The sequence below is a fragment of the Anarrhichthys ocellatus genome, unplaced genomic scaffold, assembly GCF_004355925.1.
Source record: "Anarrhichthys ocellatus isolate YVR2014 unplaced genomic scaffold, GSC_Weel_1.0 scaffold67, whole genome shotgun sequence".
Classification (NCBI taxonomy): Eukaryota; Metazoa; Chordata; class Actinopteri; order Perciformes; family Anarhichadidae; genus Anarrhichthys; species Anarrhichthys ocellatus.
The window spans coordinates 1,698,154-1,716,467 of NW_022280097.1; the positions used below are offsets into that span (position 1 = coordinate 1,698,154).

Sequence of the window (18,314 nt, forward strand, 5' to 3'; positions counted from 1 at the left end):
TCACGGACTCCTCTTCTTTATAAGTTCTACGGCATCCACACAAATAAAGCATAAATAAACAACAGAAAAGTCACGTATCCGTCAAATTTAGACTACATGAGATGTGACTGAGTTGCAAGGTTGTTGCCATGTCTGCATGCGATCGTGTTTGGGACTGTTCATATTGCATGTAACTTTATCTTTATTGTTTTAAATACTCATCTACTAGCCTAGAATTTATATCATTTTCGGCATGACACATTTTCCATATTTTCGCGGAGTTTTAAATTTAGTAAACTTAGGTTAAAAAAGAGTGAAAAAGGGAAAGAGTGAACGCTATAGCTTTGTATAGTTTTGCAGACATGGATGGCCAGGGATGAGACAGGTTGGTTTAATGGAACAGTTACACGTTGTCTGTTAACCGGAAGCATAGTTGGTACCAGTAATTATGAATATAATTCATATAATAAACCACACATTAAAACGTTGTACTACATCGTTTGGAGCGTTCTCTGACATATGTAATTGCAGCTTTCCCTTTAAGACATCTGGCAACCCGGCGGAGCAGCGCCCCATACTCATCCAACGCTAGCTAGCGAATGATTGACACAGGCTAGTAAATCCATTCAGGACTCCTTCACATCCCTTCACAAGGTTAGACACACAGCCGAGAGTCTCAGCTGACCGTGTCACACTCATCTTGAGGGCTCGAAAGCAGATTAATAGTAAAATGTACTCCTGCTATCAAACATTAGTTGACGTTAGCATTAGCTAGCTTTAGCTCCAGTTAACAGATGTTACCTACAGTAAACTAGCCTTAGCTAGCTAAATACATTCCCGGTTTGCAGACATGGATGGCCAGGGATAAGACAGGTTGTTTTAATGGAACAATTACAAGTGTTCTGTTAACCGGAAGCATAGTTGGTAAAGCTACCCGTCCCGGTAATGTAGCTGAGTTATCAACGTTACCTGTCACGTCCGCTGCTGACAGCATGGATGTAACGTTAGCCGACAGACAGCGGAATGACTGGACAACATTGGGTTATGTTCACGCAAATGTGTAATTAACCTCTGTACTAGAGACACACAGTTGGCATTTAATCACGTGGTGTGATAATGATTAGCATTCGACACTACAGTCGAGATTCAGATACAGCTGCTGTTTCACTTGCAGACATTCACTCTTATGGGAACAATACTTCTCTAACTGTCCAACCAGCTGTCAAAACACAGTCAAAAGATCAGGCTGCTGTCAAAATAAATGCTACCCCAACTAATTTAAAAGTTGAGAAATATAAATAGAAGTTTTGCTGCAACGAGCTGTATAGTGTTGGATTAAAAAACCCACTGGAATCATTGCCTGACTGTAATAAATCTAAGACATAAGACCTGCTCAATGTTTTATCTCTGCCTATAGTGTCATGGCCAAGCAATCTGATGACATCACCCCAGTAATGGGTCACACCTTCAGTGGCCACTCCTTTCAACATTACTCGGAAATGAATCTAGACAGGTAGGAACATTTGATTTGGGCCATTCACTCTGAATCACATGAAGTGAAAAAGCAAGATGAGATTGCTTTGATGATGATGCTCTAGATGTTTTGTTAATGTGTAAAATATGTAATTTAGGATCTACATGGACTACAATGCCACCACTCCGCTGGAACCAGAAGTGATCCAGGCCATTACTGAAGCCCTCCAGGATGCCTGGGGAAACCCGAGTAGCAATTATATAGCAGGTGAAGAATACTTCAACCTTCATCAAAATGCCATTGACTTAATGTTGGAATGAGGTGTATGTGTGTGCGTAAAGCAATTTCCTTTAACGAGCTAATGATGCTTTTCCCAATTTTCCGTCTCAGCACCCAAACAATAATGTATCTCAGCATGCAACCAATAAAAAGGTGCTGAATCACTTTTATTTGTAGGTGCTAAAGCCAAGGCAACAATTAATCAGTCCAGAGAGAATGTGGCGAGAATGGTTGGAGGGAAAGCAGAAGACATCATTTTCACATCAGGTGGAACAGAGGTAAATGGAATTTTTTTTTTTTACTCTGGTTTTCAAAAAGCTACATCGGTTTTGTGCGACGCTGGAAAATGTTTAGTGCAGAATTGTGGTACCATGCAGTGCAGCGGCGGTTCATAGCAAACAAATGTTCTCTCAGGCCAATAACATGGTGCTGCACACTGCTGTAGAGCACTTCAGGAGAAGCTGCAGGGCTGCAGAGCAACGGGAAGGACACCGGAATGGAAGCAATGGCCTTCCTCACATAATCACCTCGAATGTGGAGCATGACTCGGTCAAACTAGTAGCTGAGCACCTACAGAAAGATGGCAAGGCAGGTAGGAGACCATGCTTTTTTCTTTTTAAACAACTAATCCGATGTAGCTTCTCTACATTTACTTGCTGTCTCGACTTGTTTGGGTAACTGCGTTTTTGTCACAGATGTGACATATGTGCCTGTGTCTAAGGTGACGGCCCGTGTGGAGGTGGAGGATGTCATTGCTGCGGTGCGTCCCAACACTTGTCTTGTCTCAATCATGCTGGCCAACAATGAGACAGGAGTCATCATGGTAAGAAGGAGATAGAGGCTTGGAAACCAGGCCGTCAGTGTTTGAGGCAGGAATTGGTTGTCATGAAGCAGACAGTTGCATTAGCTGATAAGTCCTTCCTTTCATCATATTTTGAATATGATTTAAAATACAATTTCAATGTAAAAACAAAAGGCTCTAGGTGCAGGACAGTCTAATGTGCCCTGTATGCTGAAACTGCTTCGTCTCGTCAGCCAGTCCAGGAGATCTGCCAGAGAATAAAGTCTGTCAACAAGCAGCATGAGCGGCTCAGGATCCTGCTGCACACTGATGCTGCTCAGGCTCTGGGGAAAATCAGGGTCGATGCCTGTGAACTGGGAGTGGATTACCTCACCGTAGTGGGACACAAGGTCAGGAACCTGTTGGATAAAACATCTTGATTTGGCATCGTTAATATTTATACGTATTATTGAAAGGGCTTGTGATATTTCTAGTTCTATGCCCCTCGGATCGGTGCTTTGTTTGTGAACGGCCCGGGAAGAAGGACGCCATTGTATCCGATGCTGTTTGGAGGAGGACAGGAGAGAAACTTCAGACCAGGGTAACACACTACATCGTCTTACTTGAGGAAATATCAACAAAGCACCAAGTATGCATGAAATAACAACAAAGATGGAAATATAAGGGTCCATTTTCTGTCCTTTTGACTATTACAGCACAGAAAACACACCAATGATTGCTGGTCTGGGAAAGGTATGTTTCCTACTTTTTTAAGTTTTAGAACATTTCTCTAGAAGCTTCCACTGAATAATGTTTGACTCTAAATTAGTTGTTTTTTTAAATCTCCCTGATGTAACAGTGCATGTATTGATTTATTGTGTGTCTGTTAGGCTGCAGAGCTGGTGACCTCCAATCTGTCGGATTATGAGAGTCACATGCAAAGTACCAAACTTTACCTGGAAGAACGACTGAAGGTAAGTTTGATTCCGTTTAAAGAGATGAAAAATGTCACATTCTCTGTGATATATGTCAATAGTAACGTTAGCAGTTTCTGGAGTCATTGAGGTTATTATCTGCGCCAGGAAATCATGCGCTCGGGTGTGTGTGTGTATGTCTGTCTTTTTGTTCTTTGACTTTGAAAATGATAACTTATATTATCATCATTCTTACCTTTTATACATAAAAAAAAGTGCCGTCAATGTGTTTTCCTTTTCAGGCCGTCTTTAAAGACAAGATCCGCTTCAACAGCCATTACCCCGGCTCTGATATCCTCCCGAACACATGTAACGTGTCCATCCTGGGCCCAACATTACAAGGTGATGTCATTACTTCTTCCTTCTCCGTGCTATGTCTGTTTTGGCCTGTCCTCCAACCCTACACCAATGTTTGTGGGAAGCAGTTCATGACCTGCACAGGGCCATTTGTAAGCCACAAAGGCTTTGAATGATTAATATCTCTCTCTCTCGCTCTCTCTCTCTAGGCTGGAGGGTGTTGTCCAACTGTAGGAGGCTGTTGGCCAGCGTTGGCGCCGCCTGCCACTCAGACAGTGGAAACAGGTAAAAGAGTCCCTCTTTCACCTGTTACTCTTTTTGTCCGGACGCCATACTGATCGCAGTCCACATAACCCCCACCCCCCTGCGCTGCACTGTGTCCGTCCATCAGGCCTTCTCACATCCTTCTGAGCTGTGGCGTCCCCTCGGAGGTGGCAGCTAGCGCCCTGCGGCTGAGCGTGGGCAGGGCGACGACCAAAGCGGACGTGGATGCAGTTGTGGAGGACCTGAGGGAAACTGTGCGGCTGCTGGAAGAAATGGACTGATGTGCATAAACAGTCGTCCTGTAGGTCAGATAAGGTCAGATGTATAGAATTAAGAACGCATGATCTTGTGTTTTACTGTTACATTCACTGATCATGCAAAACATATGCAAGATAAATAATAAAAGGGAAGAAGTTGAAGTGACCAGAGGGGTGATGTTATGGAGAGATGACTGTACTCAGCTTCCATCACGTCATGTGAGGAGCTAATCAACTAATTGGAGTCAGGGCAACATGTATGAGTGTTATGGAAATAAAATATTAACATACACCTTTGAATATTTTCTCACCAACCCAAAGAGCTATAAAATATTATATGTAGATTATAATCACCTAAATGTATCAACTGTTTAGTCATCCCCACCGAGATGAATTTTTAAAATAGTTGTAAAAAATAACACTCGTAATCCACCGTGCGCTGGCTCCGACTTCTCCCATTACTTAAGTTTCCGTGCCGCCTCAGCTCCCCCGTCTCCAGTGAAGCGTTGGTGCGTGTGCCAGCATACGGTCACCGGAGCACAAAGGAGAGCGGGAGGCCACGAGAGCTGCGCCTCCACCCGTCTTTCATTACCTCTCTATCTCACAGCCCCCCCTCCCTTATTCCCCAACAGCCATGCCGGCCAGCTGGCTCCCTGCTCGGGTGTCACTTTCCTGGCTCGAGAAGAGGCATGCGAGTGCACGGTTTTTTTTTGTTATTGAATGAGAGTTGAGCATGAGCATGAGCGAGAAAGCGATGCTATCCCGGTGGGAGCCAAAGAGCCCCGGGGAGCCCGCTCCGCATGCCACAACCTACCCGTAAGCGGCCGGGGATGGTGCTTCATCGGGCCATCCGGGCTGCGCGAGCGGGGGACCTCGCGGCCCTCAGGGAGCTGGCATCTTCCGGTCGCTTCTCACCTGTGATCGCTGACGCTCAAGGTGCAGGCCCGGTGCACCACGCGGCGAGGTGCGGACGCCTGGAGTGCCTGCGGTTCCTGGTGAGCGAGCTGGGGCTGGCGGCCGACGCCCGGGCCTCGAACAGGGCCACGCCAGCGCACGACGCAGCAGCCACGGGCCACATCCGGGAGCTGCAATGGCTGGTGGACTTTGGAGGCTGCAACGTTGAGGTGAGTTTACCCACTGTGAGAATCTCTACAGAAAGAGAGAGAGGGAGGTAAACCTACGTCAAGAGCTCAAAAGCCTTGGAGAGATGCCACATGTCCAGCTCTCCTGGTAATTTCCACCGACTCCGTTTGTCTGTGAGCCTAAATTCAGGCGATGGCTTCAGATGGTCATCTAACTGATCCCAGAGTGAGGTTACATCACCGCAGTTGTAAAAAGGTACTGTACACTATGGTACCTTTTCAGATGCATTACCAGCTGATTACATCATGTGGTGTTGACTTACTGGGTATCCATTAGTATTATATAGCAAGTGTAATTAGGTCCAGATGCTTGAGGGGAGCTCTCACTGAACTTAGCTATTAGGACTGAGTCAAGTCTACTTACGTGTACATCTCTGCTGTTTCTCAAATGTATACAGGTCCATTGTGAAGAAAACATATTACGTAATTGTTTCTTTACTGATTTTTAATAGAACCAAATGTCTTAATTGGTGGCGCTCATAAAAGAAAAGAAATGCACCTAATGAAACCCCCTCGTCGTGTTGATAATCAAGAATGTCTATTACATTAAGCCTTCACAGTAGACGAGTTCTGCATCAAGCTTCACCCAACTCCCCTCTTTGTTGATGTTTCTAGGACAGGGATGCTGCCGGTGCCGCTGCCCTCCACCTCGCGGCCCGGTTCGGTTGTGCGGAGGTCATCAAGTGGCTGCTCTCTGTTGGAGGATTGGCGGAGGTGGAGACGAACTGTGGGGCTGTGCCGGCTCACTACGCCGCAGCCAACGGGGACCTCACCTGCTTAAAGCTACTCGTTCAACAGGCACCCGGGTGAGTTCACAGCCATCCCTAGCTTTTCTTTTCAAAGCCTGTCAAAAAGAAAAGAGCTGGGATGATGGGGTACCATGGGCACCATAGTAGATGGGTGTTTTGTGGGTGTTTTATTCACACAAACATTAATTGAACGGAGGCAAAACACAAACTCTGGAAAGTTTAACAAACACAACTTAAAATTGATGAAAAGGAAAAAGAATGCAGTTAAAACCAGCAGCCTGATCGCAAGCTCCACCTACTGTCCTACGACTGGAGACCTGTGACTGGCCTTTGACTTTATCAACTGGAACCTACCATCTGCTCAGGTGGGAGGTAGCTAATGTGTAGTCAGCCAATCACAGCTGGTAGCTTACCTGATATTGTAAATGTACCGAAGATCAGCATCACACCAATTGTAATCATCTTAGGCTGTTTATTATCCTCCTAAACACAGATATATAGGCATGTTTGCACGTCACCGTGCTAACAGCAGAGGTACTCGCTGGGGTACCACTGGTTGGGAATGACTGGGTTAGAGGACCTAATCATCACATGGGACCACCGGGTACCTGTGAATAATACATGCTTGGACACCGTTGGTCATTACCTCAGTTATTGTCCCAACTGAACAGAAGCCTGTTGAAGCTAAAAACACCTCAAATCCGCTCTGCATGTTTTTAGCATCATCTACATATCAAACTGATGTGTTGCATCAGGCAGAGTTTTGGTATTTGCGATGCATTCTGTGGCTGTTGCTTAGCTTGATATGTAACTTTGGCCTATTGCCCCCCCCCCCCTGTTGATCTGTGTTTTGGGGTACAGCTGTGTGGACCGCCAGACGCTCACCGGCGCCACCCCGCTCTATCTGGCCTGCCAGGAGGGGCACCTGGACGTCGCGGAGCACCTCGTGAATGACTGCGGAGCCGACGTCCACCTGAGGGCCCACGATGGCATGACCTGCCTGCATGCGGCTGCTCACATTGGCCACCAAGCTGTTGTGGTGTGGCTGGTCAGGAGAGAAGCACAACACCCGTCTCCTACGATACGTACGCATGTGCTTTGTTCAGTCCACACTTCTTAACCTCCCTTATTGACCCTAAACAGGTGACGTGCACTGACGTCAGCCTGTCCTGCCAGGACAGAGATGGAGCCACTGCTCTGCACTTTGCTGCCAGCAGAGGGCACTATTGCATCTTGGAGAGGCTGCTTCACTTGGGTTCAAAGGTCATCAAGGATCACTGGGGGGGGACCCCACTTCATGATGCTGCAGAGAATGGAGAGCTGGAGGTTGGACATGACTTCTTTCTTGAGTTGTTGTCATAGTTTTTGTCTTATCTTATCTAAATAAGCTAAACCGGTTTTTCCATCGTATTGTTCTGTTCCTTCGTTCAGTGCTGTAAAATCCTGTTGGCCAACCAAGCGAACCCTTCAGATCATGACATTGATGGGTTCACGGCAGCAGACCTGGCGGAGTACAACGGACACCATGAATGTGCCAGATACCTCTGTGCCATTGAGAGAAATGTAAGCTCCCTCACCTGTTTCACTTCACACATTCTCCTGCTCTGTGTCCTCTCTTTGTGTCAGCACTGCCCAGCTGTTTACCTTGGCGCGAGAAATCAAAGCTGGTCAGCGGTCGACGGCGAACATCTGGAAGATCTTGGCGAATCCTCGTACTTAATTTGCGGCGTGTATTTGGCGTGGGGTCGAGCGTGCTCTTCTCCAGCGCCGCTGTCCTCCACTCAGCCTGATTGCTTTGCTCTCAGTTTAAGAGGGCCGAGGAAGTGGAGGACGATGGCTTTTGTGTTTTTAATAAGGCGTTCGTGGTGCCGTGAGTGCCGGAGGAGATCCGTCACTCTCTGCTTGCCGCCGAGGAGATAAGCTCTTTTGTTTGGTGCAGAAAGCACGACACCCCCTTGATGTGGCTGATGAATATTTTAGCGTGAACACATTGTTTGTGCCTGTTCAAATCAGGGGTCAAGGCAGTTAAAAACCGGCCTGCGTTTAACTCAAATTACTCTTCAGTTTGCTGTGTGAAGCCTCTTTGTATCTTAAATCGTTTGTTCTTCTTTTGAATAGCTGCATAATAATTAGGTTTAGAGGAGGACAGCTAAAGCTGATGCTGAAATTTGAGCTTGTGGAGTCTATTTGAAATAGGAAAGAGCTTCTACTGTTAGCTGTCAACCGACTTGTTGAACCTGAAAGCCTCGCAGCTGTCCACCTGGGGCCTGTCCTCGTTTCTCCCCATCGCACTCCGCCCGCCGCCCTAAAGCACAACGATGCACACAGAGAGTAACGAAAGCTCTCCGTCCAATAGAAGCCATTAATTAGTCAGCAGAGACGAGCAGCGCTCATACACGAAGAGGATGATGGTAGGGAGCCGGCGGAGAGCTTCCATCCTTCACAAATAATCCTCCCTTCAACAATGGGGAGCTAATTAGCACGGGGGCCGCTGCGATGTCGGAGCGCAGCCGGAGCCGCCGCCAACTAAGGGCCTATCAGTTACCCCTCTCCTGTGGCTCAGGTGGAGGGCCCGGGGGCTGAGCGCGTTACGAGATCCACAAGCTTAAGTTTCAGTGTTTGCACCATTCTGATGCCTGGAACCGGCAACTCTATCCCTCTGTGGACTCGGAGAGCAGGATGTCACCGGCTTCAAACACACGTTTGATTGTGTGTCATGGTTTTTATTTTTTCCAGTGACTTGGAAGTGCTATGATTGTCACCTCTGGATGTTGGGTATAATGATGGTAACAGACAGAATGATGTGTCTGGTTTCTTGGCAACGTATGAATCGGACACACAGGCCGAGGCTCGCCGTGCACAGAGAGGTCATCTGATGGAGAACCTGAAGCGGCAGTTAATTGACTTTACATCCTCGTAATATTTGGATGGTAGACTATGTAATGCTTTGAAAATGTACCGTGCCGCAGGTGCGCCGTACATGTAGACGTGCTTTAACTATATTTCTGGTGGTTTTGGGTTTGTCAAGCGCTGCGTGGATCTAAAGTTCTAAAGTGTCAGTCAGATAATCTCATTTCCGAGCAGCGACCCAAATGGATTGGGACATCGACCGGGGAGAGCTGTGTGTGTTTGGAACCGCTCACAGCGAGGTCAGACCCCGCTGCTCCTCATCTCGCATCTCAGGAACAGCTGCAATCAAATAAACAGTGTGCGGCCGGAGGTTTACTCCACACACACGCACACACACACACACACACACACACACACACACACACACACACACGTTCGTGGCTTTTGCGCTCCATTCACAGCGATCGGGCCCAAGTTACTGTTGTTTGAGGATGGTATTTTTAGAACACTTGGACCGAGGACACACATTGTCTAATTCATCACTGTGTTTTTGTCAAGATTTCCGCTTAGTGTTTTATTATTTTGCACTGAGAAAGAAAACACATGCTTTCGTGACTTTTATTTGTATTATTAATATAATATATAATCAACATTATCACTAGTTGACATCTATTAGATTAGATCAAATAATAATCTCCTGAACCCCCCCCCATCTGTTGATCTGCCACAATCTCACGAAGCCCGGCTGCATCACAGTTACATGTGTGTCACAGATGGGGAGATATTTTGCAGAACTATAAAATCTGTTCTGGAGTATCCCCATACGCAATGTAACACTGTATACATAATGTACACAATGTAACACTGTATACATAATGTACACAATGTAACGCTGTATACGTAATGTGCACAATGTAACGCTGTATACGTAATGTACACAATGTAAAAATAGTACGGAATGCCAAGGTTAACAGCTGTAGAGCTGGAAAAATGTGTCCATTAAACGACCAGTTGATAGACAAAAAAATGATTTGTAACTATTTGAGGTAATTTTTTTTAAAGGTGAAATGCCAAAAACTCACAATTCTCCTTTTTATTATCTTTTATTTACTAGGGTCTCCAAATAAATTTACTGAATTTCGTTCGTAGTCTTTTATTTAACTTTTAAACCTGCAGTACACTTTCTAGCCACTTGAGGGAGCCTGAATGCGCTTATTATTGTTCTAATTGTAGCCTACTTATAACATTGAATCTACTATGAAAGGCTATCAGACATTCTGTTAGTTTATCCCAAAATGTATTTGTTTGTTCTCATTTCTAAAGTATTTAACGTGTGTATATGTTTTCAATAACATATGCATCAAACAAAGTTGTGATTTATCAAACGTACACCTCTTAGAAACGGCCGGTTTACCTATTAATATAATATACAGTATAAGGCAATAATAATGTTCAGGGATTGTTTATTTACGCACAATTCTCACGATTCATAAATCTTGTGAAATGGGTCGTGATGGTTTGTCATTTTCTTAAAAAGTAGGTCCCCGTATAAAATTAAACCTGATATTGGTCGGACAAAACAACCCATATGAGTACAGGGCAACTAGGAAATTGTGATTGGACTATTTTCTGACATTTTAAAGAATGACAATAATAATAATGGATCAATCGATAATGTAAACAATAGTTAGTTGAAAATTGGTGAATTATTGGAGAATCTTTTAAAAAATGTGTCCAGAATATGTCCCAGCACTCTGTTTGTTGTTGTCAGCGTTTCCACATTCACACTCGGACCCATCTTATGGTGTCACATTGTGTTTCCACTGATCTCACGTAGATTCTGCCCCCACCCTCACAAAAACCTCCTCTTTCAATTGTCCCAAGTGGAAAAACAGCACCTGAATGCGCGTGGATAAAATGTCTCTTTTGCAGCTGCTTTGACAAGTCTTCAGCTGATACTTCCCTTCGTGCGGTGCCGTGTCCGTTAGTTTGTCCGTGTATTGGTGACATGACTGGGCCATCCTATCCTTCCCTTTAATTATTAACCGCACGCTCCGATCAGAGTTTATTGCTTATTGCCTGGCAGCCCTTGGCCACTGGCAGGGATGCTCCTGATGGTGTCAAACGAGCGGTTGGTGATCTTCCGATAGTGTCTCATCCACAACGCGGAGCGATCGCCCCGGGTTGTCTGGCTCCAGGAGTCGGTGCCTTCGGAGTTTCACCGTACAGCGAGGTCTTACGCGAGTGCACCGGGAGGATTGGTCGAGGTCGAGGTTAGAAGGTTTTTAGGTCGGTTTGTAGATAATTTTCACTGCTTGTTTTCTATGCTGCTTTTGCTTCTTTTCTTCTTTATTCCATCATTTTTCTTTGAGCATTTGTTCGTGAGTAAGCAAGTGACTGGTCAGGATGAGTAATTAGTTTTGTAAAGTGAAGGGAACATTTTCTAAGTTCTGTTATTAAGGGAACTCTGTTTTGGCAATGTTTGACCTATTTACTGATCAGCCGTGGCCTCTTACGGTTAGGCATGACTAATACTCTCACTTTATGTTGCCATTGTTGATGTTTTGCAAATTCCTTTTTTGATTCATGCACTCTTTCTAAATGTGGCTTTATGATCCAGTAGCTGTTACAATGTGCCTTTGTGAAGTAGACATATATTGTCATTTGTCTTCTTTAGCTGTGCAAAAAAACAAGCTGTTATAGTTGGCAAAAACATGGTGTCCGTCAGTCTCGAGCATTTACCTCCATGCAGGAAACCTGAGAGTATTTTAACCTGCGAGTGGACGTGTATTTACACTACAGTGTTCTGTGTATAATGTACACCGGCTGTATATATTCCACATTGCAATTTATCACCGGGAATGTGAATATTTCATGGCGGAGCAGGTTTCTTTTTCTTTTTTTGGCGACATCTTTTTAAATACACACGGTGTTCTGAAATGCCGGGGATTCGAACCCACAAGGGGATCGCCGGTGCTGCGTGTCCCGACAGCGAGGCACCGCTGCCGAGCGCTGTTTCTTAACTCTTGGCTCCTGCTCCGTAGGGATGGGGCTCTCTGCGGTCTTTGATAGCGGCAGAGGGGATCCAGGGCCAAAACAGGGCTCGGCTATCTATATCTGCGTGGCAATTGTGATGGGGTGCTGATGAAAACCAAATGCTCTCTGGCCACTGGATCTAATTAAACACACACTCACACTCTCTCACACACACACACACACACACACACACACACTCACTCACTCACAGGCGGACCGGTTCATCGTAGCTTTTAGGACATTGAACTGTTACAAGAAGGGTCACAAAGGAATCAGCCCCCCCCCTCCCTGTTTATCTATTTACATATTGCACAACTTCGGGGAAGTCAGTTCCTCCGCCCGAGCGGTGTCACAGCATATTTCGTGCTGTTGGAAATCAAAGTGCCGCGTGAGAGGAAATGGCACGGACCACCTCACGGACACAAAGCACAACAGCATGCAGCAGCTTGTCAGGGCTGCCTTTGATGTTTCGGTTACTAATAATGTCCTCGGAGAGCTGAATTTGATATGCATTCTGCATGGAGCGCATTAGGACAACGCAGGTTCATTAAAGGGGATCTAAATGTTTCCATACATCCGACATCCTCCCGAGAGTGGTGTGAAACGCTGCCAATTATCAGAGGATGCTTACTTGTTTTGCTCTCCGTGTATTTCGTGGCGCGCGTCCTCAGGCTTTAAATGTTCGGATGTGTTCTTTTCAATCTAGTATGTTTTAAGTATTATATTCTTTAGCATTAAAGTATTGTTTCGCCGGCATTATATGTATTTTTGTCCAGCTGTCCATATTGTCATATCGGACAATGGGAGGATCCATCAATACAAACCGTCTCTCCTCCTTCATGAAAGTTTATTTTTCACCATGGAATGGAAAATTCACTTCAAAAAAGCTCATGTACGGGTCACACTCAGACGTCACAATAGTGATTCCACGGTTAGATTTGTCACAAACTATTTTAAGTGGGTGTCTGACCAGGGAGGACGTTACGGTGCAGGATGTGATCTGATGTGACAGAAGTCTCTCGTTGGATACCAGGATGGGATTTTGTTGACCGTGCGAAAGACTTTTGAGCATTCGAGCACAATTTTACCAAATAAGTTACGCTTTTCATAAAATTTGGTCTTCCGAAGTCTTGAAAAGTATTTAGTGTGACTCTGTGATACTTGCAGACAGCCTGCCCAGATAAGCCCATCGAGGTGACCTTTCCGGTGCAGAAGGAGGAGGAGGTGAAGGTGAAGCCGGCTGTGTTGTCGCAGTGCAGCAGGGAGGACTACTACGGCTGCCTGAGTGACACATGCAGGGACAGTTACAGCAGTGACACACCCATGGATAGTTTAAAGGTAAGTTTATATAGTTTCTATTCACCATTTATATAACTTCTACCCAAAGCATCTGGTTCATCACAGTCTCTTTTTTTAAATTTTTTTTGTCCAAACTAGCAGCCTGAGAGCGAGGAGGCCCCGCAGGCGAGATACCCTCAGCCCCCTCCTGCACCTCCTTTACCCTCCGCTTTGTCCACACCGGAGAAAACCGCTGTCAGCAGAATAGGGCAGGTTCAATTCACGACATCATGTGAGAAAAAAACATTTCTGTTACTGTGAGTCACTGTTCAGTGGAGGAAAAAAAATAGTCTGTGTTCTTTAAAGACTTATGAAGTGTATTTCAGTTCTTAAAGGTTTCAATCAGCCCAAGGCCGCTGGGAGTGAGATAATCGCCGCTCCCAATAAGACGATGCTGCCTGGTGCAAACCTCCTAGCTGGAAGAAAACTCATCGGCGACATGAACTCCATTAAATCCTTGAAACAATCAGGGATGTCAGGAGTCTTCACCGGACAAGCGGTACGCTTTCTCACTTTGTACATCCTTTCTTTTTGCAAGCGCTCCCTAACCATAGCTAATAAGAAACCGCTGTGTCTGCGCAGAACAAGATGGTGGTCCTGCCCACTGAGGAGGCCAACCTGTCGGACATCGACTACCTGGTGCCCACCCATGACGAGCGAGGCCGTCCCATCGCCGAGTGGAAGAGGCAAGTCATGGTGAGACAGCTGCAGGCCCGGCTGCTGGATGAGGAGGACCAGAGGAGGAAGGTAGCGTCTCTCTGGAAGATTAAACAGGGTTACATTATTAATGCACTTAGATTAATCCTGATGTAGCACAGGTTCGGGAGCGGTCAGGATCACAGCCTTAGCTTACAAAATCAGAGAAAGTATTTCATTTAAAACAATTTATCAAGAAGTGGATCAACAGGAAAGTTATGGGGAACTTTTTAAAAATAATTTATTGATCGTTTGCAGCCCAAAAGAAGTCAGTTATGTGTTGTGCAGCCCCTTCTAAACAAACACTCCAGACCACAACTTCTAAATCAGCATTAACTTAACCTTTAAAAAAAAAAAAACTTTGGAAATTCCATCATCATTTACTTTTAATTGCATATAACAAATCACTGAACACATTGCTCGCCAAGTCATATTTCTGAGGTTTGGATCGCAGTTTAACTGTATCATTACTCTTTTCCTCTCACGCCTAAGCCATATGAAATATATAATATTAAAAAAAAGGTTAAAATGTGACATCCTGCATGTTTATCTGCAAGCTGTTTGCTTCTCTTCTGACAGGAAAATGGGAACAGATATGCCAAAGTCAGCTGGAGGTTCTCCCAAGCCCACAACGCCATCCTGGGGCCCTCTGGTGAGCTGCTGACGGAGGATGACCTCATCTATGTGGAGCAGCAGATCGCCAACGTCTCCATGCAAAGGAACTGTGAAGGCTACGAGCTGGAGCTCGCCCGTCTGGCCGAGGAGCTCAGGCACATCCTGCCAGCCCCCATAGTGAACATCACCGCCAACACGCAGTTCAGAAACCTCTCGAGTCAAGTTCCCCTTCCTGTGTGGTGCGGACGCATCTCGGGCATCGTGAAGAGCATGTCTCTGCTCATGACCAACCTGACGGACCAGCCCCACTGCAAGATGCCCAACACCGACCTGATCACCGTGTTCTCTCAGACGCCGGACCGGCAGAACTCCACCAGGGGACGCAGGGAGAGGATAGAGGATGAGATCCACCACTTTGGGGTGTCCGTGCGGACGCTGAAGTCCAATTTTGAGACGCAGAACTCACCTTTGTCAGATGAGCCGCAGGAGGTGGGTAGTGCTCTCGCGCAGCTCGAGGCCACGGAGTCAGACGAAGAGCCCAAAGTGTTGACTCTGGCCCCGGAAACTGACCAGAACAACGACTCCGGCATTGACTACGATGAAAACGTCGCGGACGTTCGAGAGACCACCAGCCTCAGGAAGGAGCGTATAGTCGTGCTGTTCTTGGGCCACTGGAAGAAATCGGCCTACACCGTGTCGCTGAAGAGCAAGGATGCAGCAGAGAGGAAGATGAGCAGCGGAAGCCCGGGGACGGGCGACAAGTGCGGGTTGGGTCGCAGGAGTAGCGCAGAGAGCGCCCAGTCGAAGATGATGAACAGCTCTCTGGGACACTTCTTCAAGCAGAGGAGTGCTGTCAACAAGATGCTGGGAAACTGGAGGAGCATGATCTCCAGCGTCCCGTCCAGACAGATACGCAGGTAGGGCACTGCATGACCTTTTTATGTAAATCATCCGTTCTACGACAGAATGTCTTCACCAGGCAGCAACCTCCAGCTCTGCCGAGTGAATCCAATGTGTGAGTCTTAAAACTTGCAATCTCTTTGCTGGCCAGCAGGAGGCGACTCCTCTGGTTGTATAGAAGTCTATGAGAAAATGACTCTACTTCTCTCTTGATTTATTACCTCAGTAAACATTGTAAACATGAGTTTATGGTCTCAATCTCTAGTTTCAAGTCTTCTTCAAACAGCATGATGTTCAGTTAGTAGACTATGGTCCATTTAGAGTCAAATAGACCATAAAGCAGGGTATGCTTTAGGGCGGGGCTTACTGTGATTGACAGGTCGCTGCCGCTACCACAGACTTATATGCTGTCACTCCTCCGCATTCCAAATATGGTAACTTGCGTTCATTGGCTGCAAAAAAAACTCAGTGACTGATTAGAGGGTGTCAACATTCTTCTTTTTTTTTTTATAAATTTGAAACAGATCACTCCCCAGAACAGTCTATCCCGTTGCTGCATCGGCCTTGTAAGGTTTAGAGCTGATTAAAAGAGTAGGTGATGGCTTGTTGAGCCATTTTCAACCCGTGAAATGTCTATTTTTATAAATTGAAAAAAACACGGGTTAATTGTGCAGTACCTCTTTGATAGAAAGGAAAAACATATTGAAGCACAACTATTCAATATTGTATATATCAATGTGTAATGTAAAAGGAGCCACTCAGTGACAAACCCACTGAGAACTTTGGAGCTCTTAGCCTCTTTTACATTAGCTTATTGTTTTGGTTTAAGGACCAGCCAATTTACTGTTTTTATTTAGTCTCACAGCTCTCATCAACCTATTTTTTAAAGGGCCAGTGTGATGTTGGAGGATCTATTTGCAGAAATGTAATATAATATTATATATAAACATATAAAACTATGTTTTCGTTGGTTTATAATCACCTGAAACTTGTTTAGCTTAGAATGAGCCCTTCATATCTACATAGGGAGCTGGTCCTCGTCACAGAGTCCGCCGTGTTACACAACGGACAAACCAAACACTGGCTCGAGAGAGAGAGACTTTTGAGTTTTTATGTTACCTGAAGGCCACCGTAGTTCTCCAACACGCTTGTGAAAGTGTGGCAGTCTTAGAAAAGGAGAGGTGAGCAGTGGGGTATTCAGTTGGTGGCAATCTGGAACCTCATCTCCAGTCACCAACTCCTACACACTAGACCTTTGACATACAAGTTCTGTATAATGCATACAGACAGCAGACAAAGTTATCTAAGAAAGAAAGTTGTAGCTAGCAAACATTAAGCTATCTAGTGAGGTGACGCAAAAACAGAAAAGCAGTTCAAGTGAATGCCAATGTTGCATCATGTCTGCTGAATGTGTTACTCAGCAATTGTTTGCTAAGATGTTGTTTGCTACTTTTACAAGCTAATAAGTCAGCTTTCTAGCTTGTTGAGTTACTGTGCCCCCTAGTGGCCAAAAAGTAAATTAATGCAGCTTTAAAATCCTAAACTTTTTGTTCAGTTTGATTAAAGATTTGCTTGAATGTCCAGGACACTTAACTTCAAAAGTTTCAACTGAACAGCATAAAGGTTTGGTTTGGAATGCTGTCTGTAGTGCCATCATTCAATCCATTTGTAGAAAGTGACGGGAAAAAAAATCGCGTCATCGTGGAGGTCACTCTGCAGAAGCTTCTAATCTTCAGCCTCAGCCTACTGTAATGTTGATATGATCTTGAGTAACCATTCAGTGTCCCCCACAGGCTCCACAGGCAGAAAGCCCTCTACTCCCCAGAGCAGTTCCTACCTCGACTGGACGGCGTGCCGGTGGAGTATGACAACCTGACCCTGGATCTCTTCATGCTGGGCTACTTCCACATCCTGGAGTTGGAGCTTCCCGTGGACGAACGCAAGATAAGACACCTGCTGTGTTTCGAGGTGTTCGACCACGTGGGGAGCTTCCCCTGGGAGCTGGTCAGGGACTTCCACAAGGCTGTCATACAGGACATCGAGGCCGGGAACCGCGAGTGGAAGGACGGCTTCGAGGACATTAAAGTGAAGTTCTTTGGCAACACTGTGAGTCAGACTGAGAGCGCTGTCGAGGTGGTGAAACACACCCTCCCAGAGGTGAGACAGGTCCCTAAGGTCATTGTGCAGACGCCTACGCCTGATGAGGGGATGCTCCACGGTGGAACTGACATTTCCAGTTTCAGTAATGAAGAAATTTGCAAATACATCGACCGCAGTTTTGCTTTTTGGAAAGAGAAAGAGGCAGAGATTTTTGATTTTGAGTAGTTGCTTGAGTCATCTTTTTAATATTTTTTTAGTATTGTTTGTAGTTATATTACATTAGGGCTGGGTATCAAATCTAAACACTGTTTGAATTATGAATTTATTTGTCGTAATTGTCAACCTTCAAGTACCGAAAGCTAGCGCAGAATGCTTAGCCACATTCTTAGCCATGTTTCCTTATTTAAACAGATATTGCCTGATGTCAATTCTAATTTTCTTAATTTTTTACTGTATTTTATTGTGTTAAACCATTCAATTTTAATGCATTTCATAGGTTTGGACTTTGTTATTTTTTATGTTTATGAATAGTATTAAAAAGATACTTAATAGATATTTTGGTACTGCTATTGAAACTCGGTAT

General features: G+C 45.4%; 2 protein-coding genes across 4 annotated transcripts; both read left to right on the forward strand.

Annotated features, from left to right (window-relative positions):
* The first annotated feature begins 91 nt into the window (after nucleotides 1-91).
* On the forward strand, nucleotides 92-5,212 carry scly (selenocysteine lyase). Its single transcript, XM_031872991.1, has 13 exons — nucleotides 92-633; nucleotides 1,397-1,492; nucleotides 1,611-1,720; nucleotides 1,910-2,010; nucleotides 2,147-2,324; nucleotides 2,428-2,555; nucleotides 2,768-2,923; nucleotides 3,008-3,114; nucleotides 3,230-3,266; nucleotides 3,404-3,487; nucleotides 3,730-3,829; nucleotides 3,994-4,069; nucleotides 4,176-5,212. Exons 2-13 carry the CDS (start codon nucleotides 1,401-1,403, stop codon nucleotides 4,327-4,329), a joined length of 1,323 nt encoding a protein of 440 aa, XP_031728851.1. The 5' UTR covers nucleotides 92-633; nucleotides 1,397-1,400; the 3' UTR covers nucleotides 4,330-5,212.
* espnla (espin like a) lies at nucleotides 5,084-17,973 on the forward strand. 3 transcript variants are annotated; one of them, XM_031872987.1, is made up of 11 exons: nucleotides 5,084-5,429; nucleotides 6,063-6,253; nucleotides 7,058-7,244; nucleotides 7,340-7,522; nucleotides 7,628-7,759; nucleotides 13,250-13,420; nucleotides 13,520-13,652; nucleotides 13,747-13,919; nucleotides 14,003-14,167; nucleotides 14,696-15,648; nucleotides 17,425-17,973. In XM_031872987.1, the coding sequence occupies exons 1-11, from the start codon at nucleotides 5,106-5,108 to the stop codon at nucleotides 17,954-17,956; spliced, it is 3,144 nt and encodes a 1,047-aa protein (XP_031728847.1). In that variant the 5' UTR covers nucleotides 5,084-5,105; the 3' UTR covers nucleotides 17,957-17,973. The 3 variants fall into 3 exon arrangements, with proteins under 3 accessions (XP_031728847.1, XP_031728849.1, XP_031728848.1); XM_031872989.1 differs by having other exon boundaries at nucleotides 14,003-14,116; XM_031872988.1 differs by having other exon boundaries at nucleotides 13,523-13,652.
* The last annotated feature ends 341 nt before the right edge of the window (nucleotides 17,974-18,314 follow it).